Source organism: Archocentrus centrarchus, chromosome 6 (genome assembly GCF_007364275.1).
Source record: "Archocentrus centrarchus isolate MPI-CPG fArcCen1 chromosome 6, fArcCen1, whole genome shotgun sequence".
NCBI lineage: Eukaryota > Metazoa > Chordata > Actinopteri > Cichliformes > Cichlidae > Archocentrus > Archocentrus centrarchus.
In genome coordinates this window covers 25853197-25881191 of record NC_044351.1, presented here as the reverse complement: position 1 = coordinate 25881191, position 27995 = coordinate 25853197, and the positions used below count along the sequence as shown (strand labels likewise).

The 27995-nt window shown below is 38.9% G+C and overlaps 1 protein-coding gene across 1 annotated transcript; it reads right to left on the bottom strand.

The window, feature by feature from the left end:
* Positions 1 to 203: 203 nt before the first annotated feature.
* Positions 204 to 27887, bottom strand: pdhx (pyruvate dehydrogenase complex component X). Its single transcript, XM_030732141.1, has 11 exons — positions 27739 to 27887; positions 24905 to 24988; positions 20527 to 20627; positions 15877 to 16073; positions 15006 to 15104; positions 9804 to 9969; positions 9357 to 9504; positions 6804 to 6862; positions 5350 to 5508; positions 1677 to 1741; positions 204 to 954 (listed from the first exon to the last, which is right to left on the bottom strand). The coding sequence occupies exons 1-11, from the start codon at positions 27869 to 27871 to the stop codon at positions 699 to 701; spliced, it is 1467 nt and encodes a 488-aa protein (XP_030588001.1). The 5' UTR covers positions 27872 to 27887; the 3' UTR covers positions 204 to 698.
* Positions 27888 to 27995: the final 108 nt, after the last annotated feature.

Genomic DNA, 27995 nt, shown 5'->3' with positions numbered 1-27995 from the left:
ATCTCTCTGGCTTCTAATTAAATAGAAACACACACACCTCTGCAATTCCCTTTGTAGCCCTGCTACTTCATAAAAATGATGGAATATATATATTTTAATGAGACACAGAAACATCTTAAAATTGAACACTGTGTTTTATTGGCAGACGCTAAAAATCAAACTGTGATTTGTATACAGCTGGATTTGAAGGATTTTTTTTTCTCCAGTGTTGATTTTAAATAAGTTAAATCATATTCATAGGAACAATTCATAATTAATTAATTTGATTACATTTTGTAACAAACTATTTTATATGGGTTTAAACTTAATGGAAAGTGTATTGCCACTGATGTTCAGTAATGTATATCTTTGACAAATGTACATAGGATGTTTTTAGAGAACTAGTTGCATGTTTACCAACTGTGACACTTGACTGAAAAACAGAACTTGAACTGGACTTGAACTTTATGTACACAACAGTACCGCACTGTGTACTTAAAGTGTAGCTGAAGTCCCCTTAACCCCTCCATCACAAAGCTTGGTGACTATCAGTCAGAAGTAATCCAAAAACTGAAGTTTTTATTATGTACACTTCTACTCTGTAAGCCTTAGTTTAGGCGTGAATGGAAACCAACTATTTAAGAGCTCTTTACTTTGTCATGTAAGCACTTCTACCTTTATCTTAAAGTCATTTTCATAAAGCTGTCTCTCTTGGTTTTTCAGGCCAGGGCCATGCGTTGTGGTTGTTCCAGGTTGGCACGGAATTTATCAAGAAAGCGTGACGCCAATTCATCGTCCACTAGTCGCCCGTCACTTGACAACGTAACTGTCATCAGCTGCTTAGTGTGCAAGGTCTGATCATCCTCACAGAGTTGTAGCTCAGGCCTGGAGGTCCCAACAGCAAGGATGCATGCCTGAGGAGGGTTGATCACACCACTGAAGCCACTGATTCCGAACATCCCTAGGTTAGATATACTGTAATAGAAAGGAAGGAAGGAAGAGATGGGATGAAAAGAGATAAAAAGGTAGCACATATATTACATCAGTGTTCAAGACAATATATAAAACCTAACTAAGCAGGCATTATAGTGGCTATAAAACTAAGTAATTTAAGTAAAAAAAAGAACATTACCACTTAAACTAAATAGATGTAAACGAGAGGGCGACTAAAGTATCAAACCAGCCAAGAACGCCCCCTAAATATTGTGCATGTTAAACAAAACTGACCTGAGGGCTTTCTGATTATACACATAATGTATTAACCTCAGGACGACAAAGAGGGTGGCATCTCAGTAGGAATTCATTGCTTCTGCCTGACACAGAAACCCCATTTGTGGCTAAATGACACCATTAATTCTAATGAGTTAAAAAAGCTCCCCTTTTCACACTTCTGCAATTGATGGCACAGTAACTGATGGTCCTTGTCGCCCAAGAACACATTCAGTTCAGTCTCACAAATGAATGTAGAATATGCATAATATATCAGCACTCTGTGAAACCAGATTTTAATCATAAAAGCGGAAATGTATGACTGCCATCTTATTACTGAGAGTTGAAGGAACATTGAGAGACAGTATTAAGAGGTCACAGGACCACATTAAAAAAAAAAGTTCATTAAATTAAGAGTAACTGAGATAGTAATACTAAAAATAAAAAGGAAAATCTGGTAAAAATATTAACTATAATGATGACTTTACCTAAAAGAGCCTCCCTGGTATTCCTCAGGAAGTAGTTTCCCATCTCGAGCCTTCTGGGCCAGTGCCTATAAAAACACCAGATCCATATTTTCACTATTAAGTCCTGATAGGAATGGATTACTATCCTAATGGGCATGAGTAATATAAAAGCATGAGTGACATCAAAGATCAAACAGTAACTTTTTACGTTATATAAAAGTACCGGCTCCACATTACACCACAGACTGTGTTGAAATAATGAAGAGGTTCTTGTTGAAAATGAACATTTAAACTAATCTTTACTGGCTCATTATAATGGAAATATCTTTAAAGGTTAATGGTGGGAAATAACCAGCTGAGTGTGACTCACAGGACACAATAGAGTATGGGTCCAATTATAATAAGAGCTCTGAATGCAAAAACTGTCATGTTCCACTCCAATAAATCTCTGGCCAGCAGTGCTCTATTCAGAGAACATGTTGATTTTAAATTCAGACTGATGAAAACCAGCAAATGCAGATTTACCACAAAGCAGCAGCATAACTAAACTGAAAGACTGTGGGTGGTAAAGAATATTATGAAGGCTTAAGTGGAATGAAATGTGTGCAGTGTTACTGCTCACGCTTTAAAGCAGCTGTTGTGTATGTGTGTGTGTATGCTAGCAATGAAGCAAATTGATTTGGCATCTAAAGCACTTTCAGGTATTATATTATTGGATATAAAGTAAACAAAATGGGTTAAGACCATCACCACAAAACTACAAACTAGATTTTCCTCTGGGAGTCACAACAGATCAGTAGCAATGTTATCAGAAAGAATGGCAGAGAAAGACTGACCACAAGAATGCCAAATCTCCAAAGAACAAAAAAAAAAAAACATTTTTCAACATGATGGAAAAAGGAAACATAGATAAGAAAGGACCTGTCCATCATGCAAAGCATTTGACAAACATGGCGGCGCATTTGGTCTCAACTGGACATAGGCCGATGAAACAAATGTAAAATAGTATTGTCTACACAAACACATCATTTTCATTTGCACTAAAGAAACATTCACTACTAGTTTTGTTAAAACCTAACCGGATATGTCTGTCCAGGCAAACAGAAACACTTGCGCTTAAGCAACCGCACCTGTCGCAAGAACTGATCACATGGGTTTAGGCAATTGCAGCAACAGTGTGTCTAAATGTGACGGTCCTCTGTTGTTGTTTTAATTTCTCTAGTTGTTTCTTTTAGTTTTTCTTTTGCTACAGTTTTATTATGGGTTTGTACGTTGTATGTTGATGTCTTCCTTTAATTACTGTTTAGTTATGTTTAGATTTCCAGCTCTCTGGTGGTTTCCCCATGCGCTCTTGTTCTGTCTGTGTTCCTGTGTCTGTTTTGTGCCCCGTGTCTTAGTTCCTTGTCTTGCGTCTTCTGTTTGAGTCCTCTCCCTGCTGACCTCAGCTACTTCATAACGCTAAAACCTAACTGCACACCCACTGATTCCCTTCTTAAACCCAGCCACCACCCTGACAACTCTCGCTGACCTGTCTACACAGTCATGCAGGGTATCACACATCCTCTCACCCCTCCCAAGTTTACTGTTTGTACTATTTCTGTGCTGACACTGAACTATGATGATACTGAATTTCCCCATCATGGGATTAATAAAGGGATTTCTTATTCTTATTCTTATGTCAATAAGGTGCAAGCAACAATAGGTCAAAAAGTGATCTAGCAGTGCATCTACTTTAAGTTTTCAAACATCAATTTGTACAGGGATAAGAGTCATAAAAACAAGCCCCAAATCTTCTGGAATTTTACCTACAGTGGGGAAAATAAAAAGTTTTCCCACCTACAAATATTGGAGAGGTCTGTAATTTTTATTGTAGGTACACTTCAACTGTGAGAGACAGAACCTAAAAAATTATCCAGAAAATCAAAATGTATGATTTTTGAATAATTAATTATCATTGTATTTCAAGAAAAAAGTATTTGATAGAACAGAAAAACAGAACTTAATATTTGGTACAGAAATCTTTGTTTGCAATTACAGAGGTCAGATGTTTCCTGTAGTTCTTGACCAAGTTTGCACGCAGCACGGATTTTGGCCCACTCCTCCATACAGATCTTCTCCAGATCTTTTTTCAGGGCTGTCACTTTGCAACACTGAGTTTCAGCTCCCTCCAAAGATTTTCTATTGGGTTCAGGTCTGGAGACTGGCTAGGCCACTCCAGGACCTTGAAATGCTTCTTACTCCTTTAGTTGCGCTGGCTTTTTTTGGGTCACTGTCATGCTGGAAGACCCAGCCGCAACCCATCTTCAATGCTCTTACTGAGGGAAGGAGGTTGTTGGCCAAAATTTTGCGATGCATGACTCCATCCATCCTCCCTTCAATATGGTGCAGTCCTTCTGTCCCCTTTTGCAGAAAAGCACCCCCAAAGTATGATGTTTCCACCCCTGTGCTTCACGGTTGGGACGGTGTTCTTGGGGTTGTACTCATCCTTCTTCTTCCTCCAAACACAGCAAGTGGAGTTGATACCAAAAAGCTCTATCTTAGTCTCATCTGACCACACGACCTTCTCCCATGCCTCCTCAGATTCATCCAGATGGTCAGTGGTGAACTTCAAACAGGCTTGGACATTGGGTGGTGTGAGCAGAGGGACCTTGAGTGCCCTGCAGGATTTTAATCCATGACGGCATAGTGTGTTACTAATGGTCATCTTTGAGACTGTGGTCCCAGCTCTCTGCAGGTCATTGACCAGGTCCCCCCATATAGTTCTGGGTTGACTCCTGACTTTTCTCAGAATAATCCTTACCCCAAGAGGTGAGATCTTGCATGGAGCCCCAGACCGAGAAAGACTGACAGTCATTTGTGTTTCTTTCAATTTCTAATAACTGCACCAACAACAGCTGTGTTGTCACCTTTATGACGACGTTGGACTCTGATGTGGCCTCGCAGCCAAGGGTGTACAGAAAGTACAGCTGAGCACACATCCCTGGCAAAATCTGGTGTTGAGGGTGAGGGGGGGAATGAGGTGAGGTGACCCACTCGTACCACCTGTGGCCTGCTGGTCAGGAATCTGTAAATCTACCTGCACGTGGATGGGTCCAGGCCTTGGTCCAACATTTTAGAGACCAGTCTGGATGGGAACCGAGGATGTAAAATGCTGAAATCTACAAACTGTACCCTTACCAGTGCATTTGACAGTGTATTCATTTCTAACTAGTTATTGTTACTAAGACAGATAAGGATACAGAGATAAACTGGACGTTTACAAAAAATAGCTTTATAGAGGAAAATTTACCAGTGATGTTTTCGTTGAAGGGTCAGTGATGGCCAACCCGCCACATCATAAAGAATGCAGTGGTAAGTCAGAGACTTTGCATTTTTAATAAAATGTAAAGATGCATGGTACACTGAATCAAGATTCTTTAGAACTGAGGATTATCAGCACTATTTTGAAAGAATTAAAGTTACTGCTAGAGGGCAAATGCAACTATAGATGCCAGCAGAAATAGTTAGGGTCCAGTCAATGAACAATGACTACAATGAACACCTCTGCAGTTTGAAGTTATAATCTACCAACCAGAAAAGAACACAGCAAAAAAATGTAAACACAAGAAGGCAAAGTTATTAATTCCCAGCATGTCATAAAAATGATTTATAGTATTTCCTTGCTTTTAATTCCTCTTATTTCACCATTGTTTACCTTAGCATTAGATGAGATCTCTTTAACTCCTTTGTTCGCAGCATCCTTGATAATTGGAGCAATGACTCCTTTGTCTGTTGCCACAGCAACTGAAATATGGATTGAATCGAGTGCATGGGGTCCATCACCAGACCAAGTCACATTCATTTCTGGGATTTCCTAGGAAACAGAGACAAAGGTAAGTGATAAGCTGTCTATAGTCAAGGCACTTTCTGCTGCTTCCTTATATTTGATCCACATATTTGATTTGGCACCGATTTTACACTGGAAACCCTTCCTGATGGACCCCTCCTCTTTATCTAGGCTTGGGAAAAGCACTAGGAGGTCACTAGTTTGTGATTCCCCCAAAGGCTGAATTTGTGTCTCCCCTGCTCTCAAACTGAGGATCTTTTGAATGTTTTCATGAGGTGGCTGTTGCTCAGGAGGTAGCGCAGGTCATCTACTAATCGGAAGGTTGGTGGCTCCGATTCCTGGCTGCTCCGGTGTGCATGCCAAAGTATCCTTGGGCAAAATACTGAACCCCAAGTTGCTCACAGATACAACCATTGGAGTATGAATGTGTGTGAATGTTAGATAGAAAGCACTTTGAAATAAAAACAGTGCTTATATGAATGTGTGTGAATGGGTAAATGCAAACGTATTATATAAAGCACTAGTGCTCAACTAGTGTGGAAAAAGCGCTATATAAGAAGTAGTTCATTTACCATTTTAACAAATATTCAGCTGTAATGGAGCCTCTATAATAAAATGTTACAAGTTATGCAAATTCCCTGATGTTTTGGTGGTACACAAATGAATTGCATATCTTAATATAATGCAGAAGCTGAACCAAAGAGATATTTTCATGACATGGGATGCTTCACTATGAGTAAGACTGAGTGTCTGGACTGTGAGAATGCCTGTGTTGCTTTGGCATTTTATGGTCGCATTAAGTGGCAAATGCATGTTCCACATTCCTCACGGTTACGGTAACACATGAAACAAATAGCCTGGTTTCTTAGCTGCTGCTTGATCTTTGTACACCAGTGCTTCATGCAAATCTTCATACTGTTGCTATGGCTCAATTTTGAGGTTCCATCATGTTGGACACATGCAAATGCGTACATCTGACAAATGTTGACTGAAGCAAATACAATATTTCATAATAAAAGTGAAAAATTAAGTCATTCTGTTCTTATGATATGCTGCTTATACATTCCTAGCTGGAATAACTTAATTACCAGAGAACTACTTCCATTTTTCACTTCCCATGCCTTGCACACATTCCTCGATTCTAACAACAGTATCTTTCTACAATGTTTGTGTGTCCAAAAGGTTTATTAAACACTGGAAGAGATAAAAGGCACAATACCTACAGGAAAATAGTAAATTGATATTCTAAAAATATAAGGTTAGATATGAACAAAGGATCTAGTTTAGCAAGATTGTTGCAAAAAAAATGAGGAAATACTTACTTTGAGTGTAACAGCTGCTGCCTTGATAATGAAGTCATTAACAGAAACTTTAATCTGTTCTGAAAAGACAAAGAAACAGCTCTTATGAGAATAGCAATCCATAATCTCTGCTTATTATTATCAGGATTAGTGGGAAAAATGGACAGCTAAAAAGTGATGGCTCTAAAAGCCTAAGTAGGGTCAAAGTCTGGTATGAGATTGGGACCACTGTTCTGCACAAGACCAGTCAGAAATTTCTAAAATGAATAATATTAATATGCACATTAATTTCCACTTAAACAAACTGCTAATGAATGACACTACACATGTCATCAGATGGAAAAAATGCAATATATTGTTGCTGTTCAACTGATCAGAAGAGGCCTCACGATGTCAAACTCAGCGATGAGCATTTGCCCCACTCCCTTCATTATGTGTAACACACACTGGGCCAGTCAGGCTTGGCATTAGAGCCAACTTTTACTAGTGTCCAATAATGCAGTACCAGACAGTTCTGAATGCTGTGAGCAGTATGATTAATGAGCTAACCGTGAAATCGCACTGGTCGTGAACAATGAGAGTCCACAAAAACAACCGGCGAGAGAATCCCTCCGTACACACACAACCTTGCTAATAGGTCTGGAATGACCATCCCATTTCCTCTATCACACAGACAGGACCCAGAGAGATTTACTGTGTGTTTGACAGTGCTGAAAAGTTAAGCTAAATAAAGCCATTTACGTGACAGGGGACTGAACTAAATGTTAAATATGGTGTTAAATGTTAAAACAGGAATCTGACAACATACTCTTAACTATTCATTATACAGCCCAAAGTATTCACTCACCCACCCAAAATCACTGAATTCAGGTTTTCAAATCACTTTCATGGCCACAGGTGTATAAAATTAAGCACCTAGGCATGCAGACTGCTTCTACAAACATTTGTGAAAGAATGGGTTGCTCTCAGGAGCTCAGTGAATTCCAGCGTGGTGCCGTGATAGGATGCCGCCTGTGCTGTTGTGAAATTTCCTCGCTACTAATTATTCCACCGTCAACTATTGGTGGTATTATAATGACAGCCAATCAGCCAGAAAGTGGTAGGCCACAGGACTCAATGGATGCTGAGGTCCATAGTGCACAGAGGTCACCAACTTTCTGCAGAGTTAATTGCTAGAGACCTCTAAACTTCATGTGTTCTTCAGATTAGCTGAAGAACAGTATGTAGACAGTTTCATGGAATGGGTTTCCATGGCTGGGCAGCTGCACCCAAGTCTTACATCAATGAGCGCACTGTAAAGCATCTGATACAGTGGTGTAAAGCATGCCGCCACTGGACTTTAGAGGAGTGCAGATGTGTTCTCTTGAGTGATGAATCACCCTTCTCCATCTGGCAATCTGATGGAAATTGCCAGAAGAACATCACTTGTCTGACTGCACTGTGCCAAGTGTAAAGTTTGATGGAGGGGGGGGGTTATGGTGTGGGGTTGTTTTTCAGGAGTTGGCTCCTTAGTTCCACTGAAAGGAACTCTTAATGTTTCAACATACCAAGACTTTTTGTTCCAACATGACTGCACACCAGTGCACAAAGCAAGGTCCATAAAGACACGGATGAGCGAGTCTGGTGTGGAAGAACTTGACTAGTTTGTACAGAGTCCTGACCTCAACCTGACAGAACACCTTTGGGATGAGTTACAGTGGAGACTGCGAGTCAGGCCTTCTCATCCAACATCAGGGTCTGACCTCACAAATGTGCTTCTAGACAAATGGTCAAAAATTCTCATAAACACACTCTTAAACCTTGTGTAGAAAGTCTTCCCTGAAGAGTTGAGGATGTTATAGCTACAAAAGGGTGGGCTGACATCATATTGGCTCCATTTTGTAAATCAAGCCAGTAAGGATAAATGTTAGTAAATAGCGTGATTCACTTTTTCTTATTTGTGGTAGAAACCTCCCATTTCTTAAAAAAAACCCAAGTTTCTGTTTCACAAGAAGCTGTGGTTTGCTCAATAACAGTTGTTAGGGAAGATTGTGAAGCTGAGGAAGTAACGTCCACTTTGTCAAAATGTGGTGAAGACACTGCTAGTTTCAGGCAACATTTCATGTTTGAGCTGTATCAGACTTAGCTTTAAAACAGCGCAGATTCAAACGTAAAGGAGAATTGGCTACAGTTCCTCTTCGGATTTAGCTTGTCGGAATTGCTTCTCTTTATGCGGCATTTATCCAAGAATAACTCAATGATTTTGAGAAAAAAAAAAAACTCTGTGGCAGCCATTCCATCTGCTGCAGGGATTCCTTATGGCACTGCTTAATGGAAAGAAATCACAACTCCAAAAGCACCTAAAACATTTGCCAAGTACTGTATATAAATACCAATTTCTCTGTGTCAGTAAAACAAAACCCATCATCTCTGTTGAATGCTTGAATGAGCTGTGATGTAAATCTACTGAAATCCATAACTTTACAGAATAGCTGTAAAGTTACATATTTTACTGTCAGTAAGCATTAAGGGGGATAGCATTTGCAGGAGAATAACAGTATTAATACACAGTCATTTCAAGTTTTGTGTTTTTACCTTTGGCCAGATCTTTGCGAAGCTGTATGACGGCAGCCATGTCACAGTCGATGGATGCATACGAGTGGGGGATGGTAGTCTTTGATTGGGTTAGCCTTTGAGCAATGACACGGCGGACGTTTGAGGCTGGAACCTCAGTGAAAGTTCCCTGGAGATGAGAAGGAGGAGGAGGAAGGGAGGTAAATAATTCAATGATTAGAAAAAAGAATTTCGAGAGCGCCAACAGGAAAGCATAACTCCACTGCTACTAGTGGCTCCAAAAATGGATGAGGTGAACGGCATGCTAATGGCAGGCTTGTGAGTTAAAAAGAATCTTCAGTCTTTTGAGATGAACAGGTGATACCTGCCCAACAGGCAAACTGCCTAAATGACACAGAGATAATTATCTACTGTGTGACAAAGTTTTATGGAAGAGTGCTGTTGAGAGAATGTGTGAGGAGTGCTCACTGGGGCTCCTGGTTTTCCTGGTACAGAGACTGGAGGTATGTTCGGTCTGCTTCCTGGAGGTGGAGGGCTAGCTGCTGGAGCAGAGATGGGACTTGGTTGACTCGAGGCCACCACAGATGGCATTGCTTTGGGAGCAGGAGATGTTTTCAAAAGATTCAGTGCATCTCTGGTGAAGAAACAAACAAGAAAGTTTGCACACAAACGTGAGACAGATACAATTAGGAGAAAAAAAATTGACATTTTAATGTTATAATGATTTAATTTGCTCTATAATACTTTAAAAACAATTTACAGAATGAGCAAACATTCAATGTAAGTATGCATGACTCCTCCATATAAAGTTTCTATTACTTTACTGAAAGAGAAGTTAACAGAACATAAGATGCATTTTCCTGTTATTTCTGTACATTTGATTAAAAAAATGTGTGTATATATATATATATATATATATATATATATATATATATATATATATATATATATATATATAATGCCTATGTAAATAATAGGCATAGTGATTATTACATAGTAATAATCACTATGTAAATAAAAGTGATTATTACGATCCTGGAGCTTTTCCTTTCACTGAAGGCCAAAAATCGTTTGGAGAGGGTACCAAACTGTTTTGTATGCAGGAAAAGCCATGCACATCTACTAATACTGGGTTTGTCAAACACTATATCTGGATGAGATTAAATATTCATGATGGCATTACATGACAATCAAAGATTTACATGGAAGAAATGCTTTACAGTATATTTTGAAACCCATGCAATTGTGTTTTTGTTTGGGGTTTAATTGGCTCCATCCTACTGAACTGCATTTGAAAACTAGCTGATTCTCAGTCCCAGCATCTCAGTTTCATGCATCTAATGAACCTTTACTTTTTTTATAATGTTTTAGTTCATTTCTGGAATGATGTCCTAATTTTTAATGCAAAAAGAATATAAAAAAATATTTTCTTCTGCATGAAAAAAAAAAGTGCTGCAATGCTATTATTTTTGCCATGACTATTAACAAAATCTCATCTGTGTGAAACAATGCTTAAATAACTATAAACAGTAAAAATAAAATTGTTCCATCACCCATATGGTTCCTTTTCCCCTACAAGTAGCAGGCTCTTTGCTTCATCTGCTTTTTGTTTGTGTCAGGCCTTCAGAAAGGTAATATTCAGGTGTCTGCCAGACAAAAGGTGTCATAAGAACCATATGCTAGCAACAGACATCATCAGGCCAGACAGGATCAAGTGTCAGCTGCAGGAAAGCTTATGCAAAACCTTTGCTTTAAGTAGACTTCCTACTAGTATAATGAGTCATGGACAGCTCTACCTTTACCCTAAAAACTACTATCAAATACTGTAGACTGATTATTTTTATCATCTCGTGTAAAGCTCCATGCAGTACATGCTAAAGAAGTCCCATTTGCAAGGCATCTCACACTAACTTGATATAACACAATAACATAGGTGCATTATGTAGGCTTTTATTCTAAGCTTTAAAGTTAAGAATTAAAATCAAGTGATCTCAGGGAATTGTTCAAATAAGCAGATGTAAAATGTGGATGTGGACTTGTTGCTACGGTAACCCAGGAAGTGAAGATTTCTAACATGTGGTTAATGTTGTGAAAAGAGTAATTTTAACTCCAAAACATAACCTAAAGCAAGCAAGAACAAGAATCGTGATGGCTTTACAAAATTAACAGCATAAGAAACTGGAATTAAGGCCAACTCAACACTGAAAAGATAAACAGCAAAACCATAAACAGGAGTTAAAAGCAGTAAGAAAAAATATACCATCTATAAAAGCAGCTGTTACGTAAACCTAAAAAGTAGTTTTAGTTCTTAAGCCTAATTAATAAAAAAAAAGAATTCTTCCACATTAGTCTGAAGGCTCCAGGCTCCAGCAACCCTCCAATTTACAGAATTTACAGTTGATTAGGTTGGACAACTCGTTAAACTTGAGGTAATAATATTAGTTCAAACCTGAAATCTTTTAAATTGCAATATCAATCACTGAACGTTTCTCTGTAACAGCCTACTGTTTCATAAAAGCTGTTGAGAAAGTAATAATATATGAGTTGGTTAAGGTTATTATAGGCTGCTACACTGAGTACTGACAAGGAAAGAAGACGACAATAAAAAGGGAAGGCACTAAGAAACCTGCCCTGGATTTCATTTCTTTAACCCAATAATTTTGATCCTAGTAGCAGGAACTGGGATGGGCAGGTATCGGGTGTGCTTGTTTGTAGTGCTTTAGTTCTAGTTCATTGTACTGGGGTCTGCCTACCCACATGTCAGTGGTTTTTATCTGGACCTAGAGCTGTCTCTGACCTTATCGTATAGCTAGAAATAGCTAAAGCCCCATAGCTCGCATTTTATTTCCTCTGAAGCACTTGCTCCTCCCTTTCTCTCACTTACAGGACTGTTTGTGGAGGGAGCGGGGCAGCTTGCAAACCCCTCAACTAACCACAGAGGACTAAACCAAGTATTTATTGATTATAGAGGGCTATCAATTTCATCACCACACAAGTATTTATGGATGCCCCATATGTGAATTGAGAAAACTTTGTTATTAAATAAATTCAAGTCAAGTCAACAGCAACCTACAGGGGCCACTTAAAGATGACACTGCAGATACCTTTTTTATGTGGCTTTCTGCCATGTGGTTTTCACACCAACCATTTATACTCCTATTGGCAGCCAAGGAAAAGGAGCTGCGGAAAGACTAGGAGAAGGTGACTGGAATACTAAAAAGGAACCAAGGCAGTACTCACATGCACACACACAGGAACAAAGACCCAAATGTGAAAAGACAAGCCTGAACACACTACTGGGATGGTGGATCAGGAGAAAAAAAAAAAAAAGTGAATGGATGGTTTTAACTTCAGAGGAAATTAAAAGTACCTTGCATTACTGAAATTAAGCACAGTGTAAAAGATGACTCGGTTGTAGTCTGGCTAGTTATTTTTTAACAACATTAAGTGAATATGCCAGCTTAAAATAACAGCAGTCCAGTGGCACACATTCAACTCACAAATACCCACAAATAACACATTTGCACAGCAAAGCAAGGAAAGAAAACAAAAATTTGTCAAAATTCCTCATTTACATTTAACCTCCTGATGCATTTGTTTCCACACTGTCCATTTTGAGACCCTGCTACTGATTTTACAACATGCAGTGATCTCAGCCTTAAGGTTGCATGACCTTTAAAGACAGTAAACAGTAAAATTGTAAATTGACTGGTACTCATTCACCCGTTCACATACACATTCATACAAGCACTTTTTTTCTAATCCTGAGTTAATGTTCACACACTCATGTGGGCAACTCATGCAGACTGGAGGTTTCTTGCTAACATGCAAACTAGAAGAAACTGAACCACTGCCCAGTAGTGAAAGTCAAATTGGGTCTGCTATAACCTCTCATGAAAAATCAAAGGCTATGTGAAACAATATTCGGTTTTATTCTCATGAAATATTTATTCTTACTTGGCATACACCTTTATGTGATATTAGACTCACCCAAAAAGTCACTGGTGGAACGTTAAAGACTAAAACAATTAATTTCCCTCCAACTTTGGTAACTAGACCACTTGTAAAAATCCTGCCACGCCCCGTCTAGCTGATAAATCCCATGACATGGACTAAGGAAGTAGCAACCCTGGTAAGTCAAACTGGCAGGACCTCACAATATTTTACTGAAAATATCAGTAAGTAAGCAACACAGTATACCTCTGTATCAATATTTTATACCATCCCTGGCATTGAGAGTCTTGTCTGCAGAGCTGTGGTAGATACCAGCTAGGTAGTGCCTTAGAAATAAACCTTTGTATTAGCAGTTTTTGTTTATTTGTTTTAATTTTTTTTTTATCACTTTGTGAAGAGCAAATTGTTCAGTTCAGGAAGGATAGTCAGCCTTTTATTTTTGAATTGCATGAATCACTCTTCCTTTGATTTCCTTTCAGAATCACCCTTCCCTTCTTTTGAGTTGACGAGGCAGCCTAAGTTTCCTCAAGTGAAAGACAATCAAGTAAATCTGGAGACCAAAGAAGGTTTAAAGAGAGGCAACTCAGCAACCGTGTTGACACACAAAGCACACAGCATGTTTGTGCTTATAACCTAGATTCTAGCAAAAGACATAAAAAATGAATATTCCAAATGAACTCGTGAAAAACAGTGTCGCCTGCTTAAGAAACATTGTAAATTGAGCTATCTGCAATTTTTCTGGCTGCAATCATATGTACATCTACAGAATAGTTTTGCTAAGTAAAACACTCTAAAGTGCCTAAGTGAGTAGGCTTTCTTGCAGCTTTAAACTCACCTGTTAATGAGACTGATGATGTTTTGAAACCATATAAGCCCAGTTATACTAACAAGAAGGTATCTATTATGAGGAAAAAAAACTCACTGTATTTCTAGGAAATATCATTTTTTACAGTGTTTGGTTTAAAAGGCTTCATGCACACTTCCCTTAATGTCTAACACACACATACACACCCCTGAAAGCATATGGTCTGTGTTTCCATGGTCACCAGTGTGTCCCAGAGACTGGGTTGCTATAGCAACCAAAGTTTCTTAATGAGATACCCCAGCAGGGTGTTAGTTGGGTAACGAGAGCGTTCTATCAGGTCCCCACTGATAGCAGGTAGCCATTAGAGCCTTATTTGTTTACCACATTCTGTCGCATGAATTCATGAGATTTAAATACCTGAAAATTAAAACCATCTTTCTTTTCCCACTTACCTAATCTCTACCACATTGACCTGTCTGCTCTAACTAGCATCTCCTTCCTTCAGAGCTCCTGCAATGCTACGGTGACAGATTACCATACTTGACAAACCTCAACAAACAAATCTCAGTGTAAATAAATAAACTACAGCATCAGCAAAATGCTAGACTGATCATTCTGCCTTAAATTCTTGACCTTTTAGACTGATCTTAATGATTCATAGTTTTGTCAAGCATCTACAGGGATTTTAGCAAACATAATTATCATTACTCAACCCAAGGTTTGTGTGCGAACATCATGAACAAGCCTGATAGTTTGCTTGTGCTTTTTAACCATCTCAGAATGGGACCACCAAAACTGATGCACAAATGTTTGTTATACCATCAGAGAGTGTACGCATTCCATATGTTTGCCTTAAGCAGGATACACCTTGCATATAGTGTGACTTAAAGTTAAGCCATTTAGGCACTTACTCCTTAGTAATAAGTCCTCTAGGTCCAGTGGGTGTGGCCAGTTTTGGATCTAAACCATGGGTGTCCAGAATGTGTCGTGCTGCTGGGCTCAGACGTAACCTGGACAGGAAAGAGCGAGAGAGGGACGCGGTTTCAAAGTAATTCATAGACTGGCCTTTGACTGGAGAATGGTGAGCTCAGATGCCACCTCGTTTTCATTTTCTCTTTTATTTGTAGGGTAACTTCAAAACAATTTGACATGATACAGTTCACCCTTTAAACTACAACATGTGGTGGCACTGAAATCCTGCGGATCAAGTCAGTCAGAAATGATGCACATCTTCATATCCCAATGCTCCAGTCTAAACTGTAGAACCTGACTGATATAGAATTTTTAAGACTGAGTCTCATATTTGGTGATTTAAAATTATTTTTCTAATCAGTCAATATTTTTTTTCAGACACATAAACAGATTTCTCTAACGTTTGCTAAGTGTAGTTATTTATGAGTCGTTACTAAGCTAATATGATGATGCAGTTTACAAATAATTCTGTTTTATTGTCACAACAAGATGTGGATTACTCATTTATGCTCTGCTAGTTGTTGTGTTTGTGGCTTTCCAAACACGTGTGTTGCCAACGGGGAATTTGCAGTGACAGCTGGTGGACAGACTATGCAAGAACACTAATATGACTGAATGGTGTTTCTGCCATCCCTCTCAAATTCTGACTGAGCTGGTTACCTATTATAATCAATAGGGGCTAAAAAGGATAGTTCTGTAGAGTGTATTGACCTTTATTCACTCTTAATGTTTCCCTAAAACTAAAATAAATTTATTAACCTAGACATCTGACAGATTTGAACAAGTATAAGGAAGGAAAGCAGCACTCACGGTCCTGGTGTGACTGGTTTTGGTGGAGAAGGTGGAGAGGGCGCAGAAGGGGCAGCAGCTGCTTCTGTAGCAGGTGGTGCTTCAGATGGAGGCGCAGCATCTGGAGAGGGGATTTCCACTTGTTTCCAGTCCTGCCCTTCCTCCACCATGAGAGCAATGAGAGTGCCAAGGCGCACGTTGCGACTGCCCTCGTCTATCTGATCGAGAGAGAGAGAGATGCACTTACAGTGATGGGGGAGAGGGGGGGCTCTATAGCAAAATTGGTTCAATCACTTCATAATTGCAACTAAAACTGCTAGAGTACAGGTGAAGTACTCTTTTGAACAAAAAGATAAAAAGAAATAGATAAAGGGAAAGTGAAAGTGGGAAAGCAACATTTATCACTTAACCAGTGGTCACTGAACAGATAAACCTGCCAGGGTTATTTTATTTCTATTAGGGGATCCCTTGAAAAATGAGAACGCCTTCTCAGTGACAACAACATTTCATTTTCTGCCACTCTTGAAGAATCCAATTCTCGTGGAGTGCACTGGATATTTTTTAATGTTCTTCAAAGCTGTCAACCATTGATTCACCATGTTGTCATGGAGTAAACCAAATCCAATTCAAGCTTTCTGCTACTCTCCCGAGGCTGTGCAAAGTGTTGTTCCTCACATACTGATCAGTACAAATGAAAGGCCAAGCACGACACAGAGTCCTCAACTGCTCGATTTAATCACATTTTAAAAAGGTATCTCCTTAGCGAGCTGCCTCTAAACATGTAGCTCAATTTGATGAGGACGACAATTAGGAGGAGGAGGAGGAGGAGGAGGAGGAGGAGGAGCTGGCTATGTTGTTGTACTTAGCTATCCAACACCATCACTGATTTGTCAAGACATAACCTGTGCTCTTTTAAAAATAACTGACCAAATGCAAAAAAGAAAGTAGTTCAATTAACTAATGCACTTTAGTGACATAATGCCAAAGTTGCAAACATAGTCCACCTCCCTCCTTCAGGCTTGCAAAATCAAAGATTTGGATCAAAAAAAAAAAAAAATCTGCATCTTCCTTACAAATGTGGCACCATTTAAGGGGAGATAAAAAGGTTTAGATACATTTAAGCTAACAGAATCATTCCATCCCCACTTCAAGCAAGTTAAATTATAACTCTTTGCTGCTTTTATATCCTCATGCCATGTTCATGATCCACATATGTCTGCAATCAAAGGAATCATGGCACTAATACTACTGTTGTGTTTTACTAAAGCGAAGACATGGAAATGTGCAGTGGACAGGCGTGGGCAGTTATTTTGTGGTTGTCTTGGTGCACATAGATTTGTAGGCATTTCCCTTTTAGCTCAAAACCGTATTTAAGAGTTATACAAAGTGATTTATTAGGTCTTTAATGGGAAATTTACTGCAATCTATCAATCTATTATTTAAGGTTTAAAAAAGCATAACTGGTAAGTCACTTGTATCTAATGGGACTGTGACAGTTTCCACTAGGAGCGATTGCATAATTGCCACAGGGAGGTTTCTCAGAGCTGTGAGATTGCACTCACACATATGCGTTTTATCTCCAATACCATAAATCAAGTTTTATTTTTCAGGCTATTTTGCTTTTTTTAGTTACTTCTCTTTCGTACTGCTTCTATTACAAAACTAAGTAAACTATGAAAAATGTGGCGCCTGTTGGATTAATGTGTACAGCTTACAATGGCACTGTTTGGGTATCACTGAAACAGACTCACAGATGCCCTGTGGGGGAAAAAAAAAGTACATTTCAAATAGCGCTCTTAAGAGACCTCTCTAGAACCTATCAGCAAGGCTAATGAGATTATAAAATCTGAGGTTTAACCTTCAGCAGACTGTTTTTATACAACAACACAAGCCCCTTAATAGTCTCAACAGTTCAGTTACAATAATCTCAAAAAGAGTTGTTGGATGTTATAACTCTAAAGCTTTTTATATAAATTACCTAATAATGACTCTTTCAGGTTGTTAGTGAATTGTCATAAGCTATACTGGCTTGAGCATACACAGTGTACAGCAGAAGGTGAACACAGAGCTCAGCAGGACCCTCTGATCGTACAGTGTATGGGCAGTTTACTTGTAAAATTAAGCTGGAGAACATAAACACAAGTAAAAAAATGAAAGCGCTCTTGTTTAGTCAGTAAGACAAAGTTTGTCTCTGATCAACAGAGCACAAAGAGCTCTTGCTACATCTTTCAACTTATCAACAGCCTGCCAGTCCCATATTAAGCACTTGCACATAAAAATCAGACACGCACACAATTCAGCACTCACTGCTTGAGTCAGTTCATTTAATGTCCTTAACTTTCTAACCATAACCAAGCCAATCTGTGCTTTAACTGTCTAGGAACCATAACAACTGAAATTATATACCAGGAATCATGGATTTGTTACACTGTATACATCTGATCCAAGTATTTTTGGTTTCACGTTGCAATTATGTGAGTGCACTAAATAATTTTAAATGAGCTGTTATCAGTTTGGCAAGGAACCTTTCATTGCCAGTGGGATAAGAGGGGAAAATAACAATAATAACAAAAATCATAAAATAATACAAAATAATGAGTAATTCTGTTGCCAACTTGTAAACTGTTTGTATACAGCTGCACCATAAAAGTAAAGTCTCACTTTAATCCCACCCCACGACAATTCACTTCTTACTTTTCTTGAAGAAAAATATAGATTATAAACTAATTCACTTCAGCATTTTCCACATAGCCTACAGGCTATGTTAAATCCATATATAAGAATAACTGAATAATTCTATAAGGTTAGTTATTTATACACAGTTAATTTAGACAGCACATAGTCTTAGGTATTTAAATTGATCCCTTGGATGACAGTATGTGGAGATGGAACTCAGGGGTGGAGGGGTGGGGTGATAAACAGGAAACTGACAGGTTAGCACTGCAGAATGCTTTGGCCAGCCGCATCAATTCACTGATTCATATATCTTTCTATAAATCTTTTCTCAATCACCAGCTAATTGACTTTTAAATACCATCTGCCAGCTTTAAATTAATTTCTCAAGGCCCTTTTATTTCATTTTTTTCAACACAGGGACCAACATGTGTTTATATATCTTCAAAAATATTTGTCAACTCACAAGTCGATGACTTATTGTTCACTTGATTGAGTTTCAGATTGAAGTCCTAGGGTCAGGGTAGTGCAAAGCAGAAAGGGTTTAATAAGATACAGTAATCCATGGTACTAGTGTTTGATATCACAATATGAGCAGGATACATCTCCTCTCCCCTATCCCCCATGAGCCATGGGTGGAAATTGGTAGTGTGCCATAGGAGTACTTGACCCCCCATAAATAAACCCTGCGGAGCACAAGTTCCATGTCTGCTGCAGCCTATCCAGGCATTTGGCCAGATGCAGATAATTACAGTAGCCTAGAAATCAGAAACCTACTGTGTGCTTGGAGAGCCACAATTACACCACTAAGGCCTTAAGCACCTTGACCCAGACAAAGTGGATGCCACATTTGACTTGCCATGTAAGGGGAAAAATACAAATCTCTGAAACAGTGCCAATGCCTGCTAGTTTTTCCAATACACATGTTCTCTGTCACAGACTGTGAGGAAGACAGCTTGGGGGCTTATCTAATGTAGACCATCTTTCTTTGCCAGCTAAAGCCCCAACCCACAATTCTTGGATGGTTGCTATGGAAACTACCTCATCCCCACAGCAGCTAAGAGAATGATGGAGTAAGGGAATGTGAAAAAGTGCAAACAAGTGAAGACACAAAAAATGCCTATAAAGATAGGATTCATATAGGATTCAACGGACAAATTAGTATATAATATACTCTTAATTGTCAGTATATCTGGGTGTATATACTGGCTGGTGTGTTTATTTTTGCTGTGGTTTCATAAACAGATGCATTGCCTAATTAAACCCTGTTCTACTCAGGCATCACCACAACATGAGCACGTCCAAAATTACACAGCCAGGGAACATATTGTATAATTACATAAGGCAGTCTTTGGGACAGGAAGCAATGTTTTGGGCTTTGTACACACACAGAAACCAATGCAGAAAACACCTAACAGTCATTCTTCAGTTTTTAAATTAAGTGAGGATTGGAAATTTTGCTTAAAATTACTGGAAAATGACCTCTGACTCCCCTTGCACAAAGTCATGACATCACTAACACATATTCATAAAGGAAGAGAGATAAAATACCTTCATCTTGCTGTTCAAGGAGAAAAAAAGATGTGGTGGAGTACTGACAAAAGACAAATGATCGCTTGGTCTTTGGCAGCCTATTAAAAATTCAAACAACTAGCAGACTTAGGGGATGGAAAGAGAGAAATATTTATCAGAGAAGGCACCTCGTCAAAGCTTTGCTATCACTGAAAGGAGGAAGCTCTTTAACAAGCACAGCCAATTAGCACAGGCAATGAAGGAGCCCAGAAAGACGACGACATCCTAGATTAATTTAAACAGATTCCATAACATAACCACAGTACTAACTGCACACATTTAATATCCAATGTCTGAACACATCTTCAACCTTCCACTTCATAACTTATGTGACAAAACCATACCCAAGGCCCAAGTATGCCTGCTCTTTGTAAATAAATTCCCTTTCCTAATAATCCAGGTCTGGGTGTGTTTTTGCTCACTCACCAATATCTTTGCCAAGACACCGTCATCATTAGACTCCATGGTAACCACAGCCTTGTCGGTCTCAATCTCACAAAGGGCATCGCCTGCTGCCACTGCCTCTCCTGAAGATGTAAACAAACACATCTGAGAACTTTCAAAAAAAGAAATAAATAAAAACAAAACACTTGTTTGGCATTTCAACACCAAATTCAATACACGGTGGTGTTTCCATCCTTTGTGGAAGTGCAAATTATTCAATCTGAAACTGTAAATTCATGAATCATCAGTAGCACTTTGACACACATAGAACACATTCGTTGCCATAAAGATGAAGGAATTGCACTGCAGGGACAAAAAGGTTAAGCCGAAAAGTATCTGCTCTGGCTTTAGATTAAATATCAAATGAAGGACCCGATCAATGTTTCATGGGAAAGAATGAGAAATCTGAAAACGCAGCAAGTCTGACAGAAAGCTAGATCTTTGCCTATCCCAGTAGGTTTCTACTAGTCCACTTCATGAAAGAGCTGGAATATATTATCATCTGATTAGCAAAGAAAGAGGATAGCAATTAGGAACCACTGGTTCTTTTATGCTCAAATAACTAAGAAGATGCCACTTTTTTGCAACAACTAAAATGAACTTCCACTGGAAAGAAACAAATTAATGTTGTTGGTTCTTTGGCAAAAGAGAAAAGGAAACCAAAAAAAAAAAAGAAACAAACAGCTTTTGCAGTCAATCAATTTCATGAACAGGGTCAAGACTCGGATCAATATGAGTGAATCTTCTTAATGTCTCTGTGCTAACATGCAAAGAAGAGATAAGGTTTTTAAGCTAGAGGCTACGGGCTATCCATATCTAATATCTGGTCACATTTCAATTAGCTGAAATAGAGGTTACATCACTGTGTGTGGCAAAAATTAATAAAATAGAATCGGGTCTACAAGAGTATTTTGTAAAATCTCAAATGAATTCTTAATTTAAAAAGACTTGTTTTGTTTGAGATTTGTTTCAGGTAGGATGAGGTGTTGGAAGCAAAAAAAACAAAAACAAAAACAAAAACAAAAATATGGCAGGTTAAAGATTAGCTGAAGAGAGGTGGGGGAGGGCTGGAAGAGCAGAGGGAGTATTGATGTTGGAAGCCCCTGAGAGCAAGTACAGACTGGATTTGTATGAGGTTTTAAAAGCATGTGACTCCAGGGGTTAGATGTGATGTGTACTAATAAAGATTAAAAAAGGTAACCCCAGGCATTTTCACCTTTGCTCTACCAGAATGCAGTGGACATCCACCACCCCTCAAGTTTACATCCATGTATGTCCAAAGTTACATTATATATGTTGTAAAGTCTTAAGATTTTTTTAAGATAAGTGTAAGCAACTGTATCCAACAACTGTGAAACACACTGTCGCCATCTTCCCTTCTGTTTTCAGATATTGTGCTGAATACTGGCAGCATTTTTTTCAGGACATTATGATGTCACAGTCAAACTGACCTCTTGGATATAAAATGTAATCGCCTCATAATTTACCCTATTAGACATTGTGTATTGTCATGATCAGCAAATTAATTCTTGAGTTATGGCCACAGTGAGTGCGATCTTTGATCATCAAAATCTAATTAGTTGATCTGTCTAATCAAACAAACATCTGTGCCAAATCCACAGAAATCTGAGCTGAGATATTACATTCACTAGAATGGGATGTAAAGAAGGACAAACTTAAAATTTATTACCACCAGCCAGAAGTGTCAGTGGTGCAGAGGTATTGAAGTACACAAATCAAGCTTATACATTTTTAAATGTATATAGATCTAGAGGAGCACGGTGGTGCAGTAGTTAGCACTGTTCCCTCACAGCAAGGATTCAAATCAAAGATCTGGCTGGCTGAGGGTTCTCGAAGTATACTCTGACGTGCAAGGCATTCTAGATTGGCCATAGGTGTGAATAGGAACATGAATGCTTGTGTATCTCTGCTAGCCCTGTGTTGACTTGCCTCATGCCCTAAGGTAGCTAGGATAGGATCAAACTTCCCCAAGACCCTGAATTGGATAGGCGTTAGAAGATGGATGGATATAGGTCTGTGTGTGCTGAACTGTCCCATTTTGATCTGTTATGTGAATTTTTTTTGTACAACTCCTTTAACCCCTTAACTGGCAGCAAAAAAAAATCACCTGAAACAACTACATAACACCCTCTGGTTATTATTGGCTCTGAACAACCCATTTCATAGCCTATTAACCGGCCAAGTCTGGTCCGCGGAATGAAGTGCATTTATATGGCAGGCTAGACCCGCCCATTTTGATTGACACCTCATTTGGCCAATCATGTTAAGAAATGGGTTTCCCAGAGCCAATAATACTCAGAGGGCGTCACGTAGCTTTGTCAGGTGATTTGGTGCAGCTAGTTACATGATTGGCCGAATGACGTGTCAATAAATATGGGAGGGTCTAGCCTGCCATATAAAAGGGACTACAAACGGCCGTCACCGGGCCCTGGCCAGTTTGTGTATGAAATGTGGTGTGGTGTTCATGTTGTTATAATTGAATGCAATGACCTTTCTTTGGACATTGGCTGCTATTAGTTTGTTAAACCACTTAACACTGACTAATGAATCATACAAATATAAAAAAAGACACCTAACTCAGGGGATGAAACAGTGTTGTGTCTACATATAACACACACCTTAGCAAAGAACCAATTTAAATTGTATTTTTAGGCACTATTCTACTAGCAGTTTGCCAGAAATCACATTTTCCCCCATCTATTCAGTTGAATATACAAAACCCCCCCCCAAAACAAAACAAAACAAAACACCAACACCAACGATAACACAGTTTGACAGGCATAAAATAGTATTTTTGCACCAACAATGTGAGTCCCAAAGAGGTATTAGCCAAAAACTTGGTATATCTTGGCATAGAGTGCATTGGGTCCTTAAAAATGTGAGGAAACAGGAAAAGTGGGGGACAAAAGAATAAGTGGCACTTCAAAAAAACAGACAAACAGTATCCCTCATCAGTGGCAACAGGTCTTATGAAGCAATAAATTCAAGTTTGAAATTATTGTTTCAAATTGTCAATTTGTACAAAATGTCTACCGTGGAGGCTCTGTCATGTCATGTTCAGTCAGTGATCTTTTGAAAACTGATGGCATTATGAATGCAGAAAAGATTTTGATGTACCATGCAATATCATCCGTCTCACTGGCAATGTCAATTTTCAGCACAACAGTGATACCAAACACATTGCCAATGCAGCAAAATCACACTTCCCCAGAGCCCGACCCTTAACATTATTGAAGCATTATGGGATCATCTTGATGGAACAAAAGGCAGCCAACATCCAAAGAAAAGCTTTGGAATGTCCTTCAAGAAGCCCGGAGAACTATTCCTGAAGATGACTTAAAGAAATTACAAGAAAGCTAACCCAAGAGAGTTTAGCCTGTATTGAAGAATAAATGTGGTCTTACCAAATATTGACTTCAAACTCATTAGAACTGAACAAACTGTTTCTGCCTTATATACTGTATTTTTGCACATTTCAAAAAATTGCTGCATATATTTCCCATTTTCCTAGCAAAATGTAAAGAAATGCGGGGTGGATAAAAACTTTTGCACAGTACTGTACACAATATATTTGACATGGTTTTAATGTTGTGGCTGACTCGAGAATATTACCTGTAAAAATAATTTTCCTAAACTTAACCTTCTTACTTTTGTTTCAGTGTTTTAATGAAAAAAAAAATTACACTGTATTCATTTGACCCTTTCAGGTAGACACCCCTTCCTGTTCAAATACCAGTTCAAGAAGCTGGAATATGAGCCATGTACTTCAATGCAACAATAAATTATTCACACAAAACATCACTGTTGAGTAATTAAACAAATTATGTTATATAGTTTTTTTTAATTAATCACTCACAAACTCATAATAAAAGCAAGAAATTAATATTCTTGATGCATTTTTCTCAAATAATGTCTTTATTTTCTTTTCTTTCTTACTACACACACATATCTCACCCCAAGTCACAGAGACACATAGCAACACAGCAGAGAAGCCAATCAGAATTCAGCATCTGGCCTCCTGATAAATGAATGTGTGGCTAAGGCTCCTGGCTGAGCAGCTGCGAAGCAGTGACAGATAGTTGCTGCTGGTCCTTGAACAGATTAGTCACGAGAGGCCCTCAGGTGCACCACTGCTCGGGTCTATCTCAGTTACTTTAAGAACTGAATATGTTTGCAATCCAAGTGAGCATTCACATTTACATAAACACTACAGGGAAGGACATTATAAGTACGAGTAAAGTGAAGTGTCTGTCCCTTTGGATAACACATTTCAATAAACAGTAGAAGTTCATACAAACGTGCGATAATGAAGTCTTTTGTAAACATGTGTTTCCTTTACCTTCCTTCTTCAGCCATTTAACTATGTTTCCCTCCTCCATGGTGGGAGAGAGAGCAGGCATTTGCACTTTGAGTGGGCTGACACCTAGAGGATAGAAAGAGAATAACATGATTTAAAAGAAGACAAAGTCGGGGTTTGTGAAGTTTAAAATTTTCACCCCCCCCCCAAAAAAAACAAACAAAAAAACAAAAACAAAACAAACAAAAAAACAAAACAAAAAAAACTATTTAGTCCCTCCAGTTAGGGTCTAAAATATGTGAATGTCAAAATACTGACTAGCTGGAACAAAGCCCAAAGCTTGGGACTCGCAGCAGCAGAGCACAAGAGACAGTGGTACTACAAAAATGATGTCATATCACTTTTGCAATTGTGCTCCTAGATGACACTGCACCAGAGGCTGCAGAGGCTTTCGTACTACTGTGTGCCTTTTTAGCCACCATCAAAGTCCCCAACTGTCACCAGCTGTAGTCGCACAGAAGGCCAGAGCTCACACATCACCACTTTACTACATATGGTAGTAAAGCTGAATACACAACCAACATCAGATTTACTGCTCAAATATGGTACAACTCAAAAAGTTTTTGTTCATATCTCTGAGCATGTTTGATAGTAAACAAGATTTAATCTAAACAGGTAAAACAAAACAAAACACTAAAAGCAGCAAGCAAGCACACCACTGACTTCTGATGCAGCTTGCAAATTCACAGTTCAAATAAATTCAGAGTAGAAACTAAATTAAATCAGTGAAATAAGTTTAAGAGCAAAAGCAATTTCAATATGTCTCCCAATTTTTCATTGTGCACTGGAAATTAACCTTACAAAACTGGGCAGTTTTCTTCCCCAGTGGTGCTACTAAATACAGTCATTAGCGAGAATGTTTTTATCTTGGATAAATTTAGTAAAAATCAAACAAAATATGTTAGGGAGGCAAAGATTAACATTTTTCTTAGTGCATTTGATTTTTAATTAAGATGTTAAGTGTCTTGCAAAGTTTGCTGCCTTTGTTTCATGTGGTGTGGTCTATGGCCAAACTGTGTGCTACTGCCATCTGCTGCATATTTTGTGGCAAAATGTCAGTATGTAAGGGAAAGTAGTTTTGGTTCCATACTCAAAAACAGAAACTCTGTTCATGTTTGACCCTCTTCATCTTAAAGTCCCGCTTTGTCCCAAAACACATGCTTTAAGTCCAGGTTACTTTAAATAAATACTCTTTGTTTCAGTCTCGCTTTTCTTTAATGGAAAAAAATCATGAAAATCACGCAAGATCAAAAAACTTTTGCAAAAGGACCTTTAGTATATATCTCTGAACATGTCCAGATGAGATCCTAAATATGCAAATAAAAAGCAGGAAAGATGTACATTCATATCTAACACAGATTTGACATTTGCCAACACTTTTTAGTTTCATTGTTGACAGGTTTACATGTCATAACTGGAAAGCTAAAATTTAATTAAGACCAGGAATGACGATTGTATTTCATTCGACTGTGTTAGTTCCAGAAAACTGTGGTTGTGCATACTTGCTGTTGGCTGACAAGAATAGTTTGGAATGAAGCCGGTTGGTTGGTTACGTGACTGGCTATTACGTGCATCTGTGACACCTTAAACAGCTTGTAGTTTTTGTTTTTGCTTGCTTGTTTGTTTGTTTTAAGTGTGATAACTACTGAAATCAAAGAAACAAACAGATGTGTGACAATTTAAAACACACACACATATCAACTTAGAGCAAAAAGCAACCATGAAAATCTTCTCTGCCATGGCCAAACTGCTTATTCTGCTGTTGACTCTTTTGGTTTTGTTTATTGGATTGATTGATCGAAGTCTGAAGAAACATTTGGCAATTAAACAGTGCTTTTGCTTGTTTGTTTTATACAAACAGGGCCATCAGCAGCACGCGGAAAAACCATACGCAGCCACAACAGCCTGGCACCTCCTCCTCACGCTAGTCACCAGCTTAGTCACACACTGCTTTGCTATGATAGCCCATTCTTCAACCAGCATTTGTCACTAGTAGGGAAATGTGATCTCACAAGTGTTCAATGGGGTTGAGGTCAGGACTGCAGGCAGGTCATTCCATTCTCTCCACTAATGCTGTTGTAGCCGCTGATAAACCCTACTCTGTGGGGGCGAGTGTTGTCATCTTGGAGAACGCACGTCCCTCTGACATATACATTTCTCGTGCACACCTCCTATGTTTTTGTTAGTGCTACTGTCTCCAAAGCCATACTTCATAGCAGTATATACTGTCTTTTAAACCTTCAGTTTCACTCTTGCTGCTACCCTTCTGCCACAGATCACCCCCGACACTCGTCTCCACCCACTCCACCCCGCCTTCTCTTCTTCGCCTCTCTTGTGCACTGATCATTCCTTTGGATGGCTGATCCCAGGTATTTAAACTCATCTACCCTCACTACTCCTAACCCTAGCTTCACTGCTAGCAGCCTGCTAATGCTCGGCTATTATTTAATGCTACTGCTGCAAATGTGGCACGGCCCAGATGGGGAAATGATCGTCCTGGAGCTATTGCATAAGGATGAAATGATGTAAGGATGTCTTACAGGGAGTGAAGCAACACTGGTTGCAGCCTGCATGAAAAGATGCAAGAGAATCCAAGTGATTTATAAAGCAGCATCAGCAGCTTTTCATAACGCTAACTGCACAAATAACCAGTCGCTTTTTCGTTTAATACTCATACCAATACTGATGTCACCTGTCATACAGTATTATGATCGAACGAGAGCAAATTAACGTTGCACCATAAAGGCTGGTGACGGTAGCGATTGCCAACACATGAAGGACACCAGCCATTCTCATAGTAAACCGTCAACACTTACCGAGTACCCACGGTGACTGAAAGAAGTGTCTGACTTGGTCTTGCCATTGGTGTGTGGATCTTAAATTGTTAAAATTAGACAACCTGAGGCCAAATAACATTCCTTGACGACCCAGACGCAAGGAGGCCGCCATGTTACCGTCCTCCGTCGGCAGGATGTGTCCATACAGATGCCTGACGATTAAAAAAAAAAAAAAAAGGCGGTGTGAGTGTGTGAAGGAAAACAAAATCGTTTCCAACAGTAAAATCCACAGAAGA

Coding starts and splice junctions, on each gene's coding strand:
- pdhx (XM_030732141.1), bottom strand. CDS start 27,871: ATGGCGGCCTCCTTGCGTCTGGGTCGTCAAGGAATGTTATTTGGCCTC. Junction 9,970..15,005: donor AGAGGACTTATTACTAAGGA/GTAAGTGCCTAA, acceptor TTTCTTCACCAG/AGATGCACTGAATCTTTTGA. Junction 9,505..9,803: donor CAGGAAAACCAGGAGCCCCA/GTGAGCACTCCT, acceptor TCTCATCTCCAG/GGAACTTTCACTGAGGTTCC.